We start from the raw sequence: 18,119 nt of genomic DNA, 5'->3' as shown, positions 1-18,119 counted from the left end.
CGCCTTCATCCCTTTTCCTGCCGCTGCGGAGCGGCTCCATCAGCTCCGGCATCGTCTGCGCATCCTGAGCCCGGCCAGCAGCGCTCGGGCGGGGACGGAGAGGAGGACGCAGAGGCGGCTCTGCCCAGCAGCCCTGCCCGGAGCCCCGGAGCCCCAAAAACCTGCCCGGAGCCCCGGAGCCCTTCCCGGAGCCCCAAAAAACCTGCTCGGAGCCCCGGAACCCTCCCCGGAACCTCAAAAACCTGTCCGGAGCCGTTCCCGGAGCCCCGCAGCCCCTGGCCCGCCGTCTCCTCCCTCCATCCCTCCCTCACCATGCTGGACATTTTCATCCTGATGTTTTTCGCCATCATCGGCCTGGTGATCCTGTCCTACATCATTTACATGCTGTAAGGAGCCGCCGAGAGGAAGATGAGGCTCGGCAGGAGCCTCGCCAGCCCGGGGGCGGCCAGGTGAGCTCCGAGCCTCTCCAGGTGTGAATTTCAGGGGAGGAATGCGGCGGGAAGGGGGGACGGGCACTTTTGGGGTCGGTGCCGAAGGGGAGCACGGGGGGTGATTTCACAAACCCGGGTGGTGTTTTTTTTACAAACCAGAGCGATTTTACAAACCCAGGTGATTTTACAAACCACTGTGGTTTTTTTTTACAAACCAGAGCGATTTTACAAACCCAGGTGATTTTACAAACCACTGTGGGTTTTTTTCACAAACCAGAGCGATTTTACAAACCCGGGCGGTTTTTTTTCACAAACCCAGGTTATTTTACAAACCAGGCTGATTTTTTCACAAACCCAGGGTGATTTCACAGACCAGGCCGCTCAGCCGCGGCCACTGCGCAGCTGCCGCTTGAACAGCCGCTCTCTGCAGCGCGGGCAGCGCCGGCTTTTGTTCCCGAGAGGGGGAAAATGGAACGGCCGCGGGGAGCAGCCGGGCGGGATCCCGGCCGCGTCATCCTGAGGAGGGTCCCGGGCTCGGGGGCGGCCACGGATACCGCACGGAGCTGCTCCATCCCGCGGATCCCACACGGAGCTGCTCCATCCCCGATTCCCCCGCACGGAGCTGCTCCATCCCGCGGGTCCCGCACGGAGCTGCTCCATCCCGCGGGTCCCGCACGGAGCTGCTCCATCCCGCGGATCCCGCACGGAGCTGCTCCATCCCCGATTCCCCCGCACGGAGCTGCTCCATCCCCGATTCCCCGCACGGAGCTGCTCCATCCCCGATTCCCCGCACGGAGCTGCTCCATCCCCGATTCCCCCGCACGGAGCTGCTCCATCCCCGATTCCCCGCACGGAGCTGCTCCATCCCCGATTCCCCGCACGGAGCTGCTCCATCCCGCGGGTCCCGCACGGAGCTGCTCCATCCCCGATTCCCCGCACGGAGCTGCTCCATCCCGCGGGTCCCGCGGCTCCGGGCCCGGCTCACAGCGGCCTCTCCTCTCTCGTTTCTCCCGCAGCCTCCGCCCGGCGCGTGTCCGTGTCCCTCGGAGCCTCCTGGAGCGGCGTTAACCTCTGCCAGCCCGGCGCGGAGCACGGAACGGGCACGGAGCCGGGGACGGGAATGGGGGGACACGGGAGGGGCTCCGAGGGGCTGCCGGGGCCCGGCTAATCCCCCTGCCAGGACCCGTGTCCTTCCTGCTGCCAGGACCTGGCTAATCCCCATGTCAGGACCCGTGTCCTTCCTGCTGCCGGGACCTGGCTAATCCCCATGTCAGGACCCGTGTCCTTCGCCCTGACAGGACCGTGTCGTTCCCGCGGTGTCCCCAGGGGGACGCGGAGGGTCCTGTCCCCGCTCTGTGCCCCGTCCCCTCGGCCCGAGCCCGTCCAAGGCTCGGTTTTAGGAAAGCGCTCCTGTTTCCGCTGAGCCGCGCACAGGGAGCGAAATAAAAGAGCAGAGACACCGCAGAGGGAAGGTGGCTGCTGGTGTCACTGCGGGGCCGGGGGACACGCGGCTGCGGGGACAAATTCCGGGAGTCAGGAGGGATCCCGGGAATGCCGAAGGACGGGAAATCCCGGCTGAGGCACCTCCGTGTCCCCCAGCGGCAGCGGCAGCCCCCGGGGAGGGGTCGCCGCTCCGGAGTCCCCACCGGGTGTCCCCTCTGGAGGGTCCCTGAGTGTTCCCAGCCCTCGCTCGGGTCCCTCCCTGGTGTTTGGGGAAGCTCCAGGAGGCCTCGGCTAGGAAAAGGAGCTTCGAACACGATGGAAATTTCTGTGGGATGGAAAGAACGTTTCAGAGCTTTGCTTTCCCCCCGCCTTGGAGACGCCTGGGGAGGTGTTTGGGGCAGCAGGAGGATTTTTCCTGGTGTTTTTTGAAGCCCTGCATCAATCCCTGCCCTCCCGGGCAATGACTGGAAGTTTCACCCTCCTAGAAGGCAAAATTTTCACATTCCTGCTGTCTCCCAAGGTTTTATAATTTTTTTTTTTTTTTTTAAGCAATGAACACCTGAAATATCCATAATGGGGAAAACTTTGTGACCCTTCAGTTATCCATGGAAGCATCACACAACCGTGTGGGATCCAGGGAGAGCAGGGGGCCGGGAAATGCTGGGATGGGCTGGTGGGATTTTCAGGAGAGGATGTTCACAGAGGGGGAAAAAAAGAGGGATTTCGGAGCCTGGGAAATGCTGGATGTGAACGCTCTGACACTGCGATTTCCTGTCAGTAAAAGTCCTGAGGGAAATTCCGAGCTGGGGATTTCACCCCGAGCCGCCCTGGGTGATCCCTCCCGCTGAGCCCCGGAGGTGAGGAAACGCTCCAGCACCAAATATAGCCGGGAAAAAAGGAGCCTGAAACATTCCTGGAGGAATTTCTGAGTGTTCTCAATCGCCGAGGGTGTGAACCTCCTTCAGGCCGACATCTGCAGCCACCAGGGGAGAGTGAGCGAGGAGGAATGTGCGGAATGGAAACTCAGCTGAGTGTGAGAGCAGGAACCATCCTTCTTCCCTGTGACTCCCAGAGCTGCCAGCTCTGCGGAGCAACCCCTTCCTGCCGGCCCCAAACCCGCCAGGCCCGGGCTGGAAGGTCAGGAGGGGTGGGAAAAGGGATCCAGGGCAGTGAGAGGTGGGAAAAGGGAAAAGGGATCCAGGGCAGTAGAGAGGTGGGAAAAGGGAAAAGGGATCCAGGGCAGCTGAGAGGTGGGAAAAGGGAAAAGGGATCCAGGGCAGCTGAGAGGTGGGAAAAGGGAAAAGGGATCCAGGGCAGCTGAGAGGTGGGAAAAGGGAAAAGGGATCCAGGGCAGTGAGAGGTGGGAAAAGGGAAAAGGGATCCAGGGCAGCTGAGAGGTGGGAAAAGGGAAAAGGGATCCAGGGCAGTGAGAGGTGGGAAAAGGGAAAAGGGATCCAGGGCAGTAGAGAGGTGGGAAAAGGGATCCAGGGCAGTGAGAGGTGGGAGAAGGGAAAAGGGATCCAGGGCAGTGAGAGGTGCAGCCCTGGTTCCGCCCCTGAGGTGTTTCGGTTTTCTGAAATCCTTTACCCAGAGATTCTCTGTAAACGGGAGAAATGTTTTTGTGAACTGTCACTTTGTCGTTCATTCCCTTCCCTAGGAGGGATTTTTCTCCTTGCTGTCCCTCTGCTCTGACCAACGTGAGTGAAGAGGTTTTGCCTTTGTGTCACCGATCCGATTGGTCTGTGTGAAATAGGATGAAAGGGAGACACATCCCAAAAATCGAGGGGTCATTTTCAGCCTCCTGAAGCTCAGGGTTTGTGTCACTGTGGTGTAAAACAGCGCCAGATGGGTTTGCAGCCAGCCAAACCGCGCCGAGGGCAGGGACAGTGTCCCCCCGACCCCTCAGGCTGCAGCCAGGATCCAACCCTGCCACTCCGGCACGGGCGGATTTCCTCCCGGCCTCGGGTTTTACCCACTCTCCGCTGCAGCAGTCAAAATTTGGCAGCAAAAGGAAAAATCTCCCTCTTCTCAGGCACCCCCAGCTCATCCAGACCTGGAGCCTGTCGGTGTTTGAGCTGATCCAAGGGGGATTTTTTGGAAAAAGAGGGCGCAGGGCTGGTGTCACTTCCCAGTTTGCCCCAACCTGGGCAGGAAAACAAACACCTTCCGGGCCTGGAGGCTGCAAAGAGCGCAGAGAGCTCGAGGGCCTTTTGTTGGCCTCACACGGGCGGGATTGGGGTTACTCCTTCGGGAAGGAAAGTCCTGATGATGGAAACGTGGCCCAAACCGCCACCAGGGATGTCCCCGAGGTGGGAGGTGTCCCGTGGCAGGGGTGGCACCGGCTGGGCTTTAATGTCCCTCCCAGCCCGAGCCAAGCGCTGCCCGAGGCGCCGGGAGTTAATGACAATTAATAAAGCCCTCAATAATTCCCGACGTTCCAGCCCCGCCGGCTGCTGCAGGCGATCAAAGAGCTCCCTTTTCTTTCCCCTGGCTGAGCCCTCGTCAATAAAGGCTCCCCTTGTGCCGGCCTGGAATGTCTGGCGGCTGCGGGAATGAGCCGGGACACGGCGGGACAGGGAGGCGCAAAGGGCCGGGTTCTCTCCCTTCTCCTGCTCCATCCTCCGGGATTGGTGATCCGGAGCTGGGGATAAAAGGGAGAGAAAAACCTGGGCTGGAGATTCCCGGCGGCGTTTTCTCGTCGTTGTTCTCACACCGAGAGTTTTTCTCCTCAAAATTCAGTCCGGACACGTTCGGTTCCTACTGAGTGGAAACCAGGGGCATTTCTGGAGGAATTTCTGCAGGGATTTCCGCAGGAATTTCTGCAGGATTTTCTGGAATTTCTGTCCCTTCAGAAATCACAACGGCGCCCTTAAAACATCACCTTCCAACAGCCAGGGAGGAAAAAACAAAAGGGATGTTCCCGGCGTTTTCCAGCGGAAGGTTTCACCTCCGCCGTCTGCCGGCACCTGCACGGAGCCAGATCCCGCCGGGAATTGTGGATTCCACAAACGCCGCCAGGATTTTTTAGGACACAAACTTCCCAGCAATTCCCGGGTTGCTGGAGACAGGAGCAGGTGGGGGCAGCTGAGATAAATCGGTCCCGATTCAGCTGTTCTGGCACTTCTCGAGCTAAATGTGGGGAAAGGCGGCGCTGAAGGAAACCTGAGAGGTTGGGAAAGGGAATATTGGGGTGGGGAAAGCGCCTCTGCGGGATCCTGGAGGCTGCAAAGAGCTCAGGGAGCTCCGGGGCCTTTTATTGCCCTCACAGGGGGTTGTGTGGAAGGCAACAGAGCAGAAAATCAAACCCTCCTCTGAGCAGCAAACATTTATCCATTTAATGAAGCAGTGTTCTGATTTAACGTGTTTAACGGGTGTCTTCAACTTGGCTAAACCCTAGAACACTTCAACAGTTGCTACCTGGGGCAGGGGGAGAGGTTTGAAGCCTCTTTGGCTTTACAAAAACCTGGAGATTGAGAGGAAAGAACGCGCGGTTTGATCAGAGCTCTGGGGTTGCTGTCAGAAAACACCTTCAGCTAAAGCTGAGTGTACAAACCAGGGAGCATTTCTGTCACAGAGCCTGAGTCAGAGACTCGGCATGGGGAAAAGCGCAGATCCTCAAATCCCACCCCTCCCTTTCCCCAGGGATTCCCGAGGGAAAACAAACGGAGGAGCTCGGAGTGTTTTGGGTTCTGGGCTAAGACAACACGAGCTTCAGTCGGTGTCAGCACATCAGCAGTGGAAACCGTGCCGTTTTTACTGTGTGTGAGAACGTGCACAGAGTGGGGAAAGAATGCGTTTGTGTTCCCAAGGGAGAGGCCCCAGCCCTGCTCCCTGGAGCAGCAGAGCTCAGGGAATGGAATTCCACTCCCCAAACCCTCCACGAACTCACTCAGCTGGCCTGGCACGGATGGGCCCAGCTTCTGCCAACCCAGCTCTCACTGGGGTGGGAATTTCAGAAAGAAGTTCTTTTTTCTCTGCAAATGTTCAAGGGAAAAGAAATAAAGCCAGCAGGGGCACAGGAGGGCTCCGTGGGCTCAACTTCTGCCACTCCAGCTCTCTCTGGGGCAGGAATTTCAGAATCAGAGATTTCTTTGCAAATGTTCAAAGGAAAAGAAATAAATCCAGCAGGAACACAGGAGGGCTCTGTGGACTCAGCTTCTGCCACTCCAGCTCTCACTGGGATGAAAATTTCAGAACCAGAGACTTCTCCGCAAATGTTCAAGGGGAAAAAAAGAGAAACCCAGCAGGAACACAGGAGGGCACCGTGGGCCCAACTTCTGCCACTCCGGCTCTCCCTGGGACGGGAATTTCAGACAGAAGCAGAGATTTCTCTGCAAACGTTCAAGGGAAAAGAAATCAATCCAGCAGGAGCACAGGAGGGCTCCGTGGGGCTCAGCTGGTGCTGCTGTTGGTGCCCACGGCCATGTAGAGGATTTCCTTGTGGAAGTTGGCCTGTGCATTCAGCAGGTGGAACAGGTTCAGGAAGCTGCTGTCCTCCTCATCCCTGTCCCCTGGAGGGCACAGAAACCACGGGAAAGGAGCAGTGAAGCCAAAAAAATTCACCCAGCCCAGCTCAGGGGGTGAATCTCCCTCAGGGAGTGCCTGGTTTTGGTGCTGGGGTTTATCCTGCAGGGCCAGGCAGGAACAACTGTGTGCCAGGACAAGGAGCTGAGCTGAGCTGAGCTGAGCTGAGCTGAGCTGAGCTGAGCTGGGCTGAGCTGAGCTGAGCTGAGTGCTCCTCACTCCAGCTCAGCCCTGAGGCTCCAGCAGGGCTGAGCACAGGCAGCAGCTGCAGCTGGTGCAGGTTTAGGCTCAGCCCAAAGGGATTTTAGGCTCAGCCCAAAGGGATTTTGGGCCCAGCTTTCTGGTGGGACAAGTTTTAAACCGCCATTGGTTCCACCAGGTATCCCGTAGCAAGAGAAGTAATTTAAAATAAGTATTTCTTCCCAATTATGATGTTTGTTTGGTTAGTTTTGTTGCCCAGAGCAGCTGTGGGCACCCCTGGATGCTTGGAAGTGTCCAAGGCCAGGTTGGGCATGGCTTGGAGCCACCTGGGATGGTGGGAAGTGTCCCTGACCACAGCACTGGATGGGATTTAGGGTCCCTTCCCACCCAAACCATTCTGCAATCCTGGAAATCTATGATTTTATGTTCCTGAAGCCCTCAGGCTCTGCAGGAGTGCCCTGCCTGGGGAGGGAGGGAAGGCCAGGCTGTCCTGGATGCCGTCCCTGGCTCCAGAACTGCTCCAGGCCCACGGGCCCAGCCTTACCAGCCAGCACTGCCTGCAGCATGTCCATGAGCATGTGAGCAAAGGTGTTCTCCAGGCACTGCAGGAAGATGTTCCTCTCCCAGGGAGTGCTGAAAACCTTGTAGACCTTCTGCATCATCTTCACTGCCCAGTCCATGCAGTACAGGTCCTTTTCACACACCTGGAGAGCAAAGGAAGGATTTAAACCACAAGTTTTTGGGGATTTTTTATGATGGAAGATCAAATCTTAGAATTGACTCTCAGTTCTGGATCGGTTGTGCCAAGGCCTGGAAAATCGGGGGACAAAGGACACAGAGGTTGTTCCTGCTGGCACAAAGGGATTCTGGACCTTTTCCTGGTGGTGTTTTTCCTCAGGGATGTGCTGGGCAGGGAGCAGGGAGCTGGAAGAGGCCCCACCCCCTGGCTGGGTGGGGGAGAAGGAGGGGAAACTTTTCCAGCCTGAGGCAGCAAATTTGGGGCAGAGAGGTGTAGCCCTGGTTCTGTGCCTGAGGTGTTTTGGTTTTCTGAAATTCCTTTCCCAGGGAATTCTCTGTGAACAGGAGAAATGTTTTTGTAGCTGTAACTTCGTTATTCATTCCTTTTCCTAGGAGGGACTTCTCCTTGGCGTCCCTCTGCTCTGACCAACATGAGTGAAGAGGTTTGTCTTTGTTTTCACCGATCCAATTGTTCCGTGTGAAACAGAATAAAAGGGAGACACATCCCAAAACTCGAGGAGCCATTTTCAGCCTCCTGAAGCTCAGGGTTTGTGTTGCTGTGGTGTAAAGCAGAGTCAGAGGGGCCGTGCTGAGCTGTACTCACCAGAGCCATGAAGACCATGAGCCTGGCCAGCTCCACAGCTCTGCCATTCACAGCTTTGCTGGCCAGGAAGGTGAAGCAGATGCTGTTCCCACTGAGCAGCAGGAGCCGGGCGTTGTTCTCCATCAGCCACTCCTGGGGAACCACTTTGGGGTGAGGGGAGAGGGTTTCAGTCACCTCTGAGCAGTGGAAATGCACCAACAATCCCTGCCAGCGACAACCAGAGCTCTGCGCACCAACTCCGCGACACGGCTCAGCCAAAACTCTCAGCTTAGCTGGGAAAAATCGTTCCAGGAGGATTTTGCCTGAGCAAACTCCACGTTTGGAGAAGGTGTCCTGAATAATTCAAGGCGGGGTTTGTGTTTTAAGGGTCTGCACGGGTTCTTAAAGGATTTCTCCATGGGGAAGGGCAGCCTGGATGTGTGAGGGGTGCTGGGTTTCCCTAATCCCAGCCCGGCCTCCCGGTGTGATGACTTTTCCAGCTGCTGAGAGGGATTTGGCAGCTCACAGCTGGGTTTGGAGGATCCACAATCCCAGGGAATTATTGATAAAGGCAAAGACACACCTGACAGCTCATCCACAAGACTGATAACATCATCTGCTGTCCATTCTCTAGGTTCTGTACCATACAGCAGCTTAATTGCATCAGCTAAACCCTTCAGACTGCTCTCATCTGTTGGTCCTTCTATCATTTTCTGCCAGACCACGTGTCCTGAGTGATACAGCAACCACAACTGCCCGTGAGTGACGGTTTTTTTAAAGAAGGAAGTGGCTAAACGGAGCCTCACAGCAGAGGCAGAGGAACTCTCTGAGATTTTGTGATTATTTTCCACCTGTCATTTCAGCAGGGGCACTGAGTCAAACTTAAAGAAACCCAGGTTTAATAATTAAGTGAGAAAACGTGTTTTCCTTCAGGGAAATGGGTGTTTCTTCGAGATGGATTTAAGTCTACCCCAAGCAGGGGAGAACAGAGGAACAGAGGAGTCATTAATTTTTTTTTTAATTGAATTGTAACTTATCCATGTGTGTGTGTGTGTGTGTAGCCCTGGTTCATGCCTGAGGTGTTTGGGTTTTCTGAAATTCTTTTCCCAGGGAATTTTCTGCGAACAGGAGAAATGTTTTTGCGAACTGTCACTTTGTTATTCATCCCTTTTCCTAGGAGGGACTTCTTCTTGCTGTCCCCCTGCTCTGACCAATGTGAGTGAAGATGTTTTGCCTTTGTGTCACCGGCCCAATTGGTCTGTGTGAAACAGTATAAAAGGGAGACACATCCCAAAAACCGAGGGGTCATTTTCAGCCTCCTGCATCTCGGAGTCTGTGTCACTGGGGTGCAAAGCAGCCTTGTGTGTGTGTATAATTTAAATGTTTTCTGTGTGTTAGTGAGGTCTGCTGGAGCAGAACAATTTTTCCCCAGGCAATGGAAGGGCTCCAATGGCTTCAAGGGCAGGTTTAGATTGGGTCTTGGGAAGGAATCCTTTCCCTTTCCCTTTCCCTTTCCCTTCCCTGAAATTCCCTGAAATTCCCTTCCCTTCCCCACAGGATTTCCCGGAGCACCTGTGGCTGCCCTGGAATTCTCCCAGGCCAGCTTGGACGGGCTTTGGAGCACCCAGGGACACTGGGAGATGTCCCTGTCATGACAAGATTGGCTTTAACATCCCTTCCAACCCATCCCACCACTCCACAATTCCAACGCAATCACATTTTTTTGGGGGGATTTCCCGCCGGGAAACCTCCTCCCGGCCGCGCCCCGCGCTCACCATCGCGGGAGGAGACGGGCCCGAAGATGATGTAGAGCAGGCGGGCCTGGTTGACCATGGGCCAGGGCTTGAGGATCCGCGTCAGCCAGAAGGCGGAGTCGCTGCGGTGGCCGCCGGGGGACAGCAGCACGCCGCGGCAGAACAGGCGGATGCGCAGCTCCAGGCGCCGGGCGCTGCCTGGGAACACCGGCCCGGCTCAGGGATGCCCGAGCCGCGCTCCCGACACACCGCCCCTTCCTCAGTGGGGACGGGAAAGGGGCATTGGGGGATTTTAATTCGGATTTCGGCTCCTGCTTCCTGAATTTTTGGATGGTTTGCTCTAGTTCAGGGTGTGGGATCTCCTCTGGGAGTTACTTCAATAGGAAGGGAAAAGAGGGATTTGGGGGATTTAAATTCGGTTTTTGTCTCTCGGTTCCTGATTTTTTGGATGGTTTGCTCTAGTTCAGGGTGTGGGATCTCCTCTGCGAGTTACTTCAATGGGAAAGGAAAAGGTTTGGGGTTTTTTTTTTTTTTTAATTTTAATTCGGTTTTTGTCTCTCACTTCCTGAATTTTTTGGATGGTGTGGAATCTCCTCTGAGAGTTACTTCAATAGGAAGGGAAAAGAGGGACTTTTGGGATTCTAATTCGGTTTTTGTCTCTCGGTTCCTGATTTTTTGGATGGTTTGCTCTAGTTCAGGGTGTGGGATCTCCTCTGGGAGCTTCTTCAATAGGAAGGGAAAAGAGGGATTTTGGGGATTTTAATTCGGTTTTTGTCCCTCACTTCCTGAATTTTTTGGATGGTGTGGAATCTCCTCTGGGGGTTTCTTCAGTGGGAAGGGGAAAGGGGGATTGGGGGGATTTTAATTCGGATTTTGTCTCTCGGTTCCTGATTTTTTGGATGGTTTGCTCTAGTTCAGGGTGTGGAATCTCTTCTGGGAGTTTCCTCAATGGGAAGGGGAAAATAAGGATTTTTGGGATTTTAATTCAGATTTCATCTCTCACTTCCTGTATTTCTGGATGGTTTGCCCCAGTTCAGGGTGTGGAATCTCCTCTGGGAGCCTCAACGAGGGATCTGAGCTCTGGGGTTTGATTTTTAGGGTTTGTTTTTTGGGTTTGGTTTTTGGGGTTTGGCAGTGGGAGGAAGGGGGGATGATGTGGCTGTGTGTGTGTTTCTGTTCCTCAGAAATTCCCTGTTCAGAAATTCCAGAACTTTCCCTGTTTTGGGAAACGGGAGAATTTCTCCAGAGCCCTTTGCCCCGTCGCTGTTGGGGTTCAGAAATATTCCAACCTCACTTTTTTACTGCTTCACTTTATTTCTAAACTGGGTTTTTTGGGGATTTTTGGCTGCTCTGGGTTACCTGGCATCTCCTGGCTGGCAATTTTGGGGTTTTTTTGGGGATTCCTGGTTGCTCTGGGTTACCTGGCATCTCCTGGCTGGCAATTTTGGGGGTTTTGGGATTTCTGAGTTACCTGATATTACCTGGCTGGCGATTTTGGGGTTTTTTTTTTTTGGGGATTCCTGGCTGCTCTGGGTCACCTGGCATTTCCTGACTGGCAATTTTGGGCTTTTTGGGATTTCTGAGTTACCTGGCATTTCCTGCCTGGCAATTTTGGGACTTTTTGGGATTTCTGAGTTACCTGGCATTTCCTGCCTGGCAATTTTGGGACTTTTTTTTGGGTATTTTTGGCTGCTCTGGGTTACCTGGTTTGCTGCTGACCACAATCTTCACTTTCCTGGCTAAATTGCTGAGCTCCCAGAGGAAATTGAACACCCGGTGACACTCGAGCTCGTCCCAGCCCGCGGTCAGGATCTGCAGGGGGGTGAAAATGTGGAGATTGAGGGGAAATTCTGATCCCAAATGACAATAAACACAATTTGTCCTGCAGGGAAGAGTGGTACCTCTGCGAAGGGCCTCCCTCAGGCCTGAAATCGGCCAGAAAAGAAACTTTCTGACATGGTTTTGTTAGAAATGCATATTATAGAGTTGGCTTTTCACAAATATCAACATGAGTATTGTATGTAGAATTGTGCTGTGTTATGTTTTATTAATAGAGTTTAGAAAAGTGATGAATGTATAATTTTTTGATTGTACCAGAAGGTTAAGAGTAAAAAAAATGGGTTTTTTTCCTTCTTTGTAACATCTAAACTGACCAAACCAGAAAATATGGAGAAGGGGTCATCACTTTGTAACCCTGCATAAAAAACCTGCTAACTTTCTGGGTTTTTTTTAATCAAAATAACCAAAAACCTCAAGAAAAAGATTTATAAGACTGTAAAAAAGTGCTGAGAGTGTCCCAAAATCTGATTTGTGATTGATTATGTGGGAGGTGTTTGCTACAAAATGTCCCAGCACCGATAATCATCTGCTTTTCTAAGAGAAGATTTAACTTGTTTTTACATTTTTATTTTACTTTTTTTCCTTTTTTTTAACATTAATTTTAAGCTACCACAAGCAGAAACTATTCTGGCCTGTGGTGTGTTTCCATTTCCCTGGGAGTTAAAGCATTCCTGCTCTTGACCTGTGAATTTGTGGGATAAAATGTTCCCTTTCTCCCCGTCTTCTCGGATAACGAATTGCTCGTCAAAACCCTGATTGATTGGGAGAGAAATCCAGGCCAAGGAATTCACAGCAGCCAAATCAGCTCCAGAGAGAAAACCCAGAGAACTGTGTGAATAAACACCATCCCCCCCCCCAAAAAAAACCCAAAAAAACCCAGTTTATACTTCTAAAAATATTGCAAAAAAATTGATTAATTTAGGAAAAATTAATTTTATTTTTTCTTCTTATTTATTTTTCTTGCCTTAATTACTTTTTTTTTTAAATTTTTCTTGCCTTGATTTTTTTCCTATTTATTTTTCTTGACTTTATTTTTTTTTATTTTTCTTGCCTTAGTTTTTCTTTTTAATTTGTGCTACTTCTTTTGGTGTCCCTGGGGATACTGTACCTGTAAGAAGACCCCATAGCACTGCAAGCCCAGGCACTGCAGAGGGCTGGCACAACCATTCAGCTTGAAACAGGAGACCTGCAATAATTAATTAATTGTCCCAATTAGTAATTAAATAATAATACTGATAATATAATTAATTGATTGTGATTGGAAATTCTCTGTGCTGCTTGTGTTCCTCAGTTCAGGGTTTAGCATTTGAGTCAGGACTAAAGGTGTATGGGGAGGAAAAGGGTTTGGGGAGGAAAAAACTCAGTTTTCAGAGAGGCAAAACCCCAATTTTTGGGGAAGAAACCCCAAATTTTCAAGGAGGGAAAACCCCAAATTTTCAAGGAGGGAAAACCCCCAATTTTTGGGGAGGAAAAACCCCAATTTTCGGGGAGAGAAAACCCAATTTTTTAGGGAAGAAAACACCATTTTTGGGGAGGAAAAGCCCTAATTATCAGGGAGGAAAACCCCAATTTTTGGTGGTTTTTTTGTTTGGTTGGTTTTTATTTTGTTTTGTTTTGTTTTTGTTTGAGCCAGGATTAAACGCTCAAGAAACATTGTTTTCATTTTTCGACTCAGATGTTTATTAATTCTTATCCACGTCACAGTCTCACAAGCTGTGAGTCCTAGCTAACAAAGTGAAAAATGGCTCTGTGTCTAAGTCTTTCCAAGGTCTTTTAAGCACAAATTGTCCAGTTATGAGATGACGCCTGAATTATTTTTACTTTTAACCCAATAACCGACCACCCGTGGCCTGCAATGCAGATTTTTTTACCCAATTACAAAAAACCACCCAAACCCATGAAGAAGAAGGTGAAAAAGAATTCACCCTACATCCTAAAACCTCCATCTTGCCTTCTATATATTACTTTATTCTAAAACCTTAAACTCTTAAACTTAAATTTAAACCCTTCAGCTCTAAGTTTTGCACCCTGTGATATCACACACTTCTATCCAAACCACACACCCACAAGTCCCAGTGCTGTCACTCAATTTTGGAAGTCTTTTCCAAAGCCTCAGGTCAAATTCAGTGTTCGCCTGGGGGTCAGCACAGAAATCCTGAAATTCCCAGTGCCCAGGGTTCCAACAAGGGTAAATCAGAGTGATATAAAAGGTATATAAATGGTATATAAAAGGAATGTAAAATATATATAAAAGGAATATAAAGGTAAATTAAAGGTTGATAAAAACTATATTAAAGGTATATAAATGGTATACAAAAGAAATATAAAATATATATAAAAGGAATATAAAGGTAAATTAAAGGTTGATAAAAACTATATTAAAGGTATATAAACGGTATACAAAAGAAATATAAAATATATATAAAAGGAATATTAAAGGTGTATAAAAGGAATATAAAAGGAATGTACGAGGTAAGTAAAAGGTAAGTAACAGGCATACACAAGGTGAATAAAAGGAATATAAAAGAAAAGGAAATAAACCCCCTTTTGCCCTCAGACTCACCCCCGAGAGCAGCCTGTGCACGTACTTGAGCCTGTCCCGGGTGGGCAGCAGCAGCGTGCACCTCTTGAGCAGCAGCCCTGGGGACAGGAAAAAAGAATCCAAATAATCCAAATACTCCTAAAAATCCTTTTTTTTTTTCCTTTTTTTTTCCTTTTTTTTTTTTTTTCCCCAAGGTCAGAAAGTATTTTGTGGATTTTCTGGAGTGACTCTTCCCTGGCTCAGAGCGTGTCATAATTCATTCACCACCCTGGGATCTGCTTCAAAACTCAGCCAAGTCCATTTTTTCCTTGCCCAGATCAGGCTTTGGGGAGCTCTCCAAAGGGTGGGAAAATTTAAAAAAAAAAAAAAAGAAGAGTTGAGCAAAAGGTGCTTTTTGGACTGCAGTTTATTCCTGCTGCAATGGAAATATTGATTTTTGCAATCAATAGGTTGCCCTGAGCCTCCCACTGTGACACAGCCAAAGATAATTTATTTTATTTTATTTTGTTTCATTTCATTTCATTTCATATTTCATTTCATTTCATTTCATGATTTGAGCAGCTTTCCTTTACCTTGTGTGATTTAATATCTAGAATGTCTTTATTTCATGTCTTTAATGTCTTTATTTAATGTATTTAATGTATTTAATGTACTTGATGACATTATTTAATGTATTTTAACACCTTTTAATGTCTTCAGTGCTTTTATTTAATGTACTTAATGCCTTTATTTAATGTAGCTTTACACCTTTATTTCATGTCTTTAGTGTCTTTATTTAATGTATTTAATGACTTAATGTATTTTAACACATTTAATGTCTTTAATGCTTTTATTTAATGTCTTTAATGACTTTATTTAATGTATTTTACCGTCTTTTTTATGTCTTCAGTGCTTTTACTTAATGTATTTAATGACTTATTTAATGTCTTTAATGCCTCTACTTAATGTATTTAATGCCTTTACTTAATGTCTGCAGTTCAATCCGTTGTTTTCTGTTTTTTGGGGGTTTTTTTCCATAATTCAGAGGTTTTGGGACACCCGGAAGAGGCGGGACAAATGGGTTTTGCTTTGGCTTTTTTTTTTTTTTTCCATAACTCAGAGGTTTTGGGATGCCTTGAGGAAGCAGGACATGCAAGGATTTTTTTGTGGGTTTGTTTTTTTTTTTTTTTTCATAACTCACAGATTTTGGGCCACCCAGAGGAGGCGGGGCACACAGGTTTTGATATTTTTGGTTGGGTTTTTTTTTTGTTGTTGTTTTTCCATATCTCACAAATTCTGGAAAGCTCCCAGTCCATTCCTCGGTGCCGGATGGGCTTATTCATCCCTTTTTTTCCCCCCCCTATTAACACACATCCCAAGAGGAAGACTTGGGGCGAGTTTTGCTCTCACCTAGAGCTTTGTAGTGCTCCAGGATGGAGGTTCCCCCTCTCCTGGCGGGCAGCTCGGGGCCGTGGAAATCCTGCAGCAGCAGCCGGCGGCTCCCTGACGAGGTGGAGATGTAATTAATCAGGCGGGCGCTGATGGTTTTGGACACCATGCTCAGCATGCTGATGTCCTTCACTGCAAAAGCAAAGCCCAGGACACTCCTAAATCCCCTGAAAAAAGACTTCTTCTGGCTTCAAGAAGGCCAAGAAATCAGATTTATTAATAAAACGGGAATTAATTGCTGTTGATCCGCTTTGCCAGTGGAGTAATTAGAAACTGACTCTAGCTCTGGTTTTGTGCCTGAGGTGTTTTGGGTTTCCTGAAATTCTTTTTTCACAGAGAATTTTTCTGTGAACAGGAGAAATGTTCTTCTGTACAAACTGTAACTTGGTGGTCGCCCCTGATTTTCTCAGCCTTCTGATGTTTTGCATTTCTGTACCGGAGTTTCTCAGGCATTTTAACATAAACAAAAAGTGATGTTTGTAAATTGAGCATTCCTTCCAGGAGGAAGGACAAAATTGATGGTTTGACCAGTGGGGTCAGAGAGGTGTTAACCTCATCTCCCAAATCCCTGATTAAATTCCATAGACTATATAAGTCAAGATCCCAAAAATAAACTTCCTTCTTTCTCCTTTCACGACCTGATGGGTGAGTGTGGGGTTTTTTGTGTCAGTCTAGCGGCAATTTTGCTTTGCCAGTGAGCTGGAGTTATTAGAAACTGACTCCAGCTCTGGTTTTGTGCCTGAGGTGTTTTGGGTTTCCTGAAATTCTTTTTCCCAGAGAATTTTCTGTGAACAGGAGAAATGTTTTTGTAAACTGTAACTTTGTTATTCATTCCTTTTCCTAGGAGGGATTTCTTTTTGATGTCCCACTGCTCTGACCAATGTGAGTGAAGAGGTTTTGCCTTTGTGCCACCAATCCAACTGGTCTGTGTGGAACAGGATAAAAGGGAGACACATCCCAAAAATCGAGGAGCCATTTTCAGCCTTCCTGATTCTCTGTGTTGTTGTGGTGTAAACCAGCCTCAGCTGACAGATCTAAGAAATAATTTTCACTAAACAACTTCAAATAGATTGTGGCTATCACTGAAATTTCCGCCAGTTGTTTTTTGCATGCTTAAAAAGCTGAAAAGCCAGACTTAAAGTCACATAAAATTACTGTAACTACTTAAAAGCGACAATGTGTTACATAATAATGCTCGGTAAATTTTTTAAAAATCCTGGTAAATGTCAGATGTGGCTGTTTCTCACCTGAGAGATAATTCAGCACCATCTGGAAGATCTCCAAGGGCAGGGTTTGGAAATCCCCCAGGGCGGACAGGGACGGGGAATCCGTGCCCGGGGTGTGGCTGCAGCGGCGGCAGCTCCTCCTCTGCTTCTGCCGGGGGAAAGAGGAGCTGCTGCTCCCTGTGCTGGAGGTCATCGTGCCTCTGCCCCCATACACTGAACCGGCAGAAAATAAACCCAAAAATATATTAAAGTATCTTTTTTTTTTTTCTGTGTGCCCAAACGCTTGACCTGCAGAAAAAAACAAAAAATAAGTATTAAAGTCTGATTTTCTTGTGTTCTCATGCACTTAACCTGGAGGAAAAACTGAAAAATAAGTATTAAAATGTGATTTTCCTGTGTTCCAATACACTTAACCTGGAGAAACCCACCCCCCCCCCCCCCAAATAAATATTGCAGTCTGATTTTCCTGTGTTCCCGTAGACTTAACCTGGAGAGAAAACAGAAAAATAAATACTAAAATCTAGTTTTCTGAGGAGGGAAAGGCTCCCAGAATGAGGAGGAGAGGAGATGACTCCCTTGGAGACACAGAGAGGGAAAATCTCCTCAGTGTGTGGGATAAACTGCTTGGATTCAGTGCCGTGAAAGCAATTCACCAAATAATTTTTAGTACATAAAGAATAAAATGTGTTCTAGATCATAATTTAGTGTGTTGAAATGTGTAAATAATATCTGGGGGAATGGAGGGTTCAGCTGATTTTGGGGGAGCAAGAGACAAAAGCACCGAGGGCACAGAAAGTGAGGAAAACTGGAAGGGAATTCTTGGGGAATTACAAGCTGCAGTAATTAACAACATGCCTTTAATTTGTCACGCTAATTATTCCACCGAACGCCAAAGTTCCAGGGCTGTTATGGAAAGGATCATCAGCGTTCCTTTGGAGTGATAATTACCGATTGTGCAGGGCCAAAGCAAAGATTTAAAGCACCAAAGTGGTGCTTCAAAACCTTCTTTTCCTGACTTGGTGCGGGGCTTAATTTAATAAAATGTGATATAAAAATAAATGACATCTCCCCGCGGAAATGGCAGCGCCTCAGGCTTTTCCCAAACCCACGAGAGGGCTGAAAACGAGCTGCGAAAGGATCGATAAATCGGATTATTCCCTTCACCTTCTGGGTTTCTGGAGCGTCTGGAAAAGCCACACTTCCCAATGTCAGGCAACACCGGGAGCCGCGGGCTGGCTGTGTGTTAAATTCGTGTTCTAACTGAGATTTTTTTTTCAGATTTTTCACACAATTCCAGCAGCTGAGGCGCCGGGGGGAATGCCAAGATGATTCCAGGAGCTGGCAGGAGCATCCCAAGCTGTAATGCAGCATCCCAGCCGCCAGCAGCGGGAAATCCTCCCGGAGAACAGA

At 49.2% G+C, this 18,119-nt stretch overlaps 1 protein-coding gene across 1 annotated transcript; it reads right to left on the bottom strand.

The window, feature by feature from the left end:
- Positions 1-5,250: 5,250 nt before the first annotated feature.
- Positions 5,251-16,902, bottom strand: FBXO47 (F-box protein 47). The gene is made up of 9 exons (XM_066205347.1): positions 16,731-16,902; positions 15,445-15,615; positions 14,077-14,153; positions 12,622-12,699; positions 11,378-11,486; positions 9,696-9,872; positions 7,942-8,084; positions 7,144-7,303; positions 5,251-6,385 (listed from the first exon to the last, which is right to left on the bottom strand). Exons 1-9 carry the CDS (start codon positions 16,900-16,902, stop codon positions 6,267-6,269), a joined length of 1,206 nt encoding a protein of 401 aa, XP_066061444.1. The 3' UTR covers positions 5,251-6,266.
- Between the last annotated feature and the right edge of the window lie 1,217 nt (positions 16,903-18,119).

The sequence above is a fragment of the Chamaea fasciata genome, unplaced genomic scaffold (genome assembly GCF_029207755.1).
Source record: "Chamaea fasciata isolate MVZ Bird 193981 ecotype frontalis unplaced genomic scaffold, bChaFas1.0.hap1 SCAF_27, whole genome shotgun sequence".
NCBI lineage: Eukaryota > Metazoa > Chordata > Aves > Passeriformes > Sylviidae > Chamaea > Chamaea fasciata.
The sequence above is the reverse complement of the archived record's forward strand: the minus strand, read 5'-3'. Positions and strand labels throughout refer to the sequence as shown.

Bases quoted from the DNA above. Each gene is read 5' to 3' on its own strand.
- FBXO47 (XM_066205347.1), bottom strand. From the start codon at position 16,902: ATGACCTCCAGCACAGGGAGCAGCAGCTCCTCTTTCCCCCGGCAGAAG. The intron at 14,154-15,444 runs GTGAGAGCAAAA...TCCTGTCCCCAG, and splicing joins GGAGCACTACAAAGCTCTAG to GGCTGCTGCTCAAGAGGTGC. The intron at 12,700-14,076 runs GTGAGTCTGAGG...TAATTATTGCAG, and splicing joins TGCACAGGCTGCTCTCGGGG to GTCTCCTGTTTCAAGCTGAA.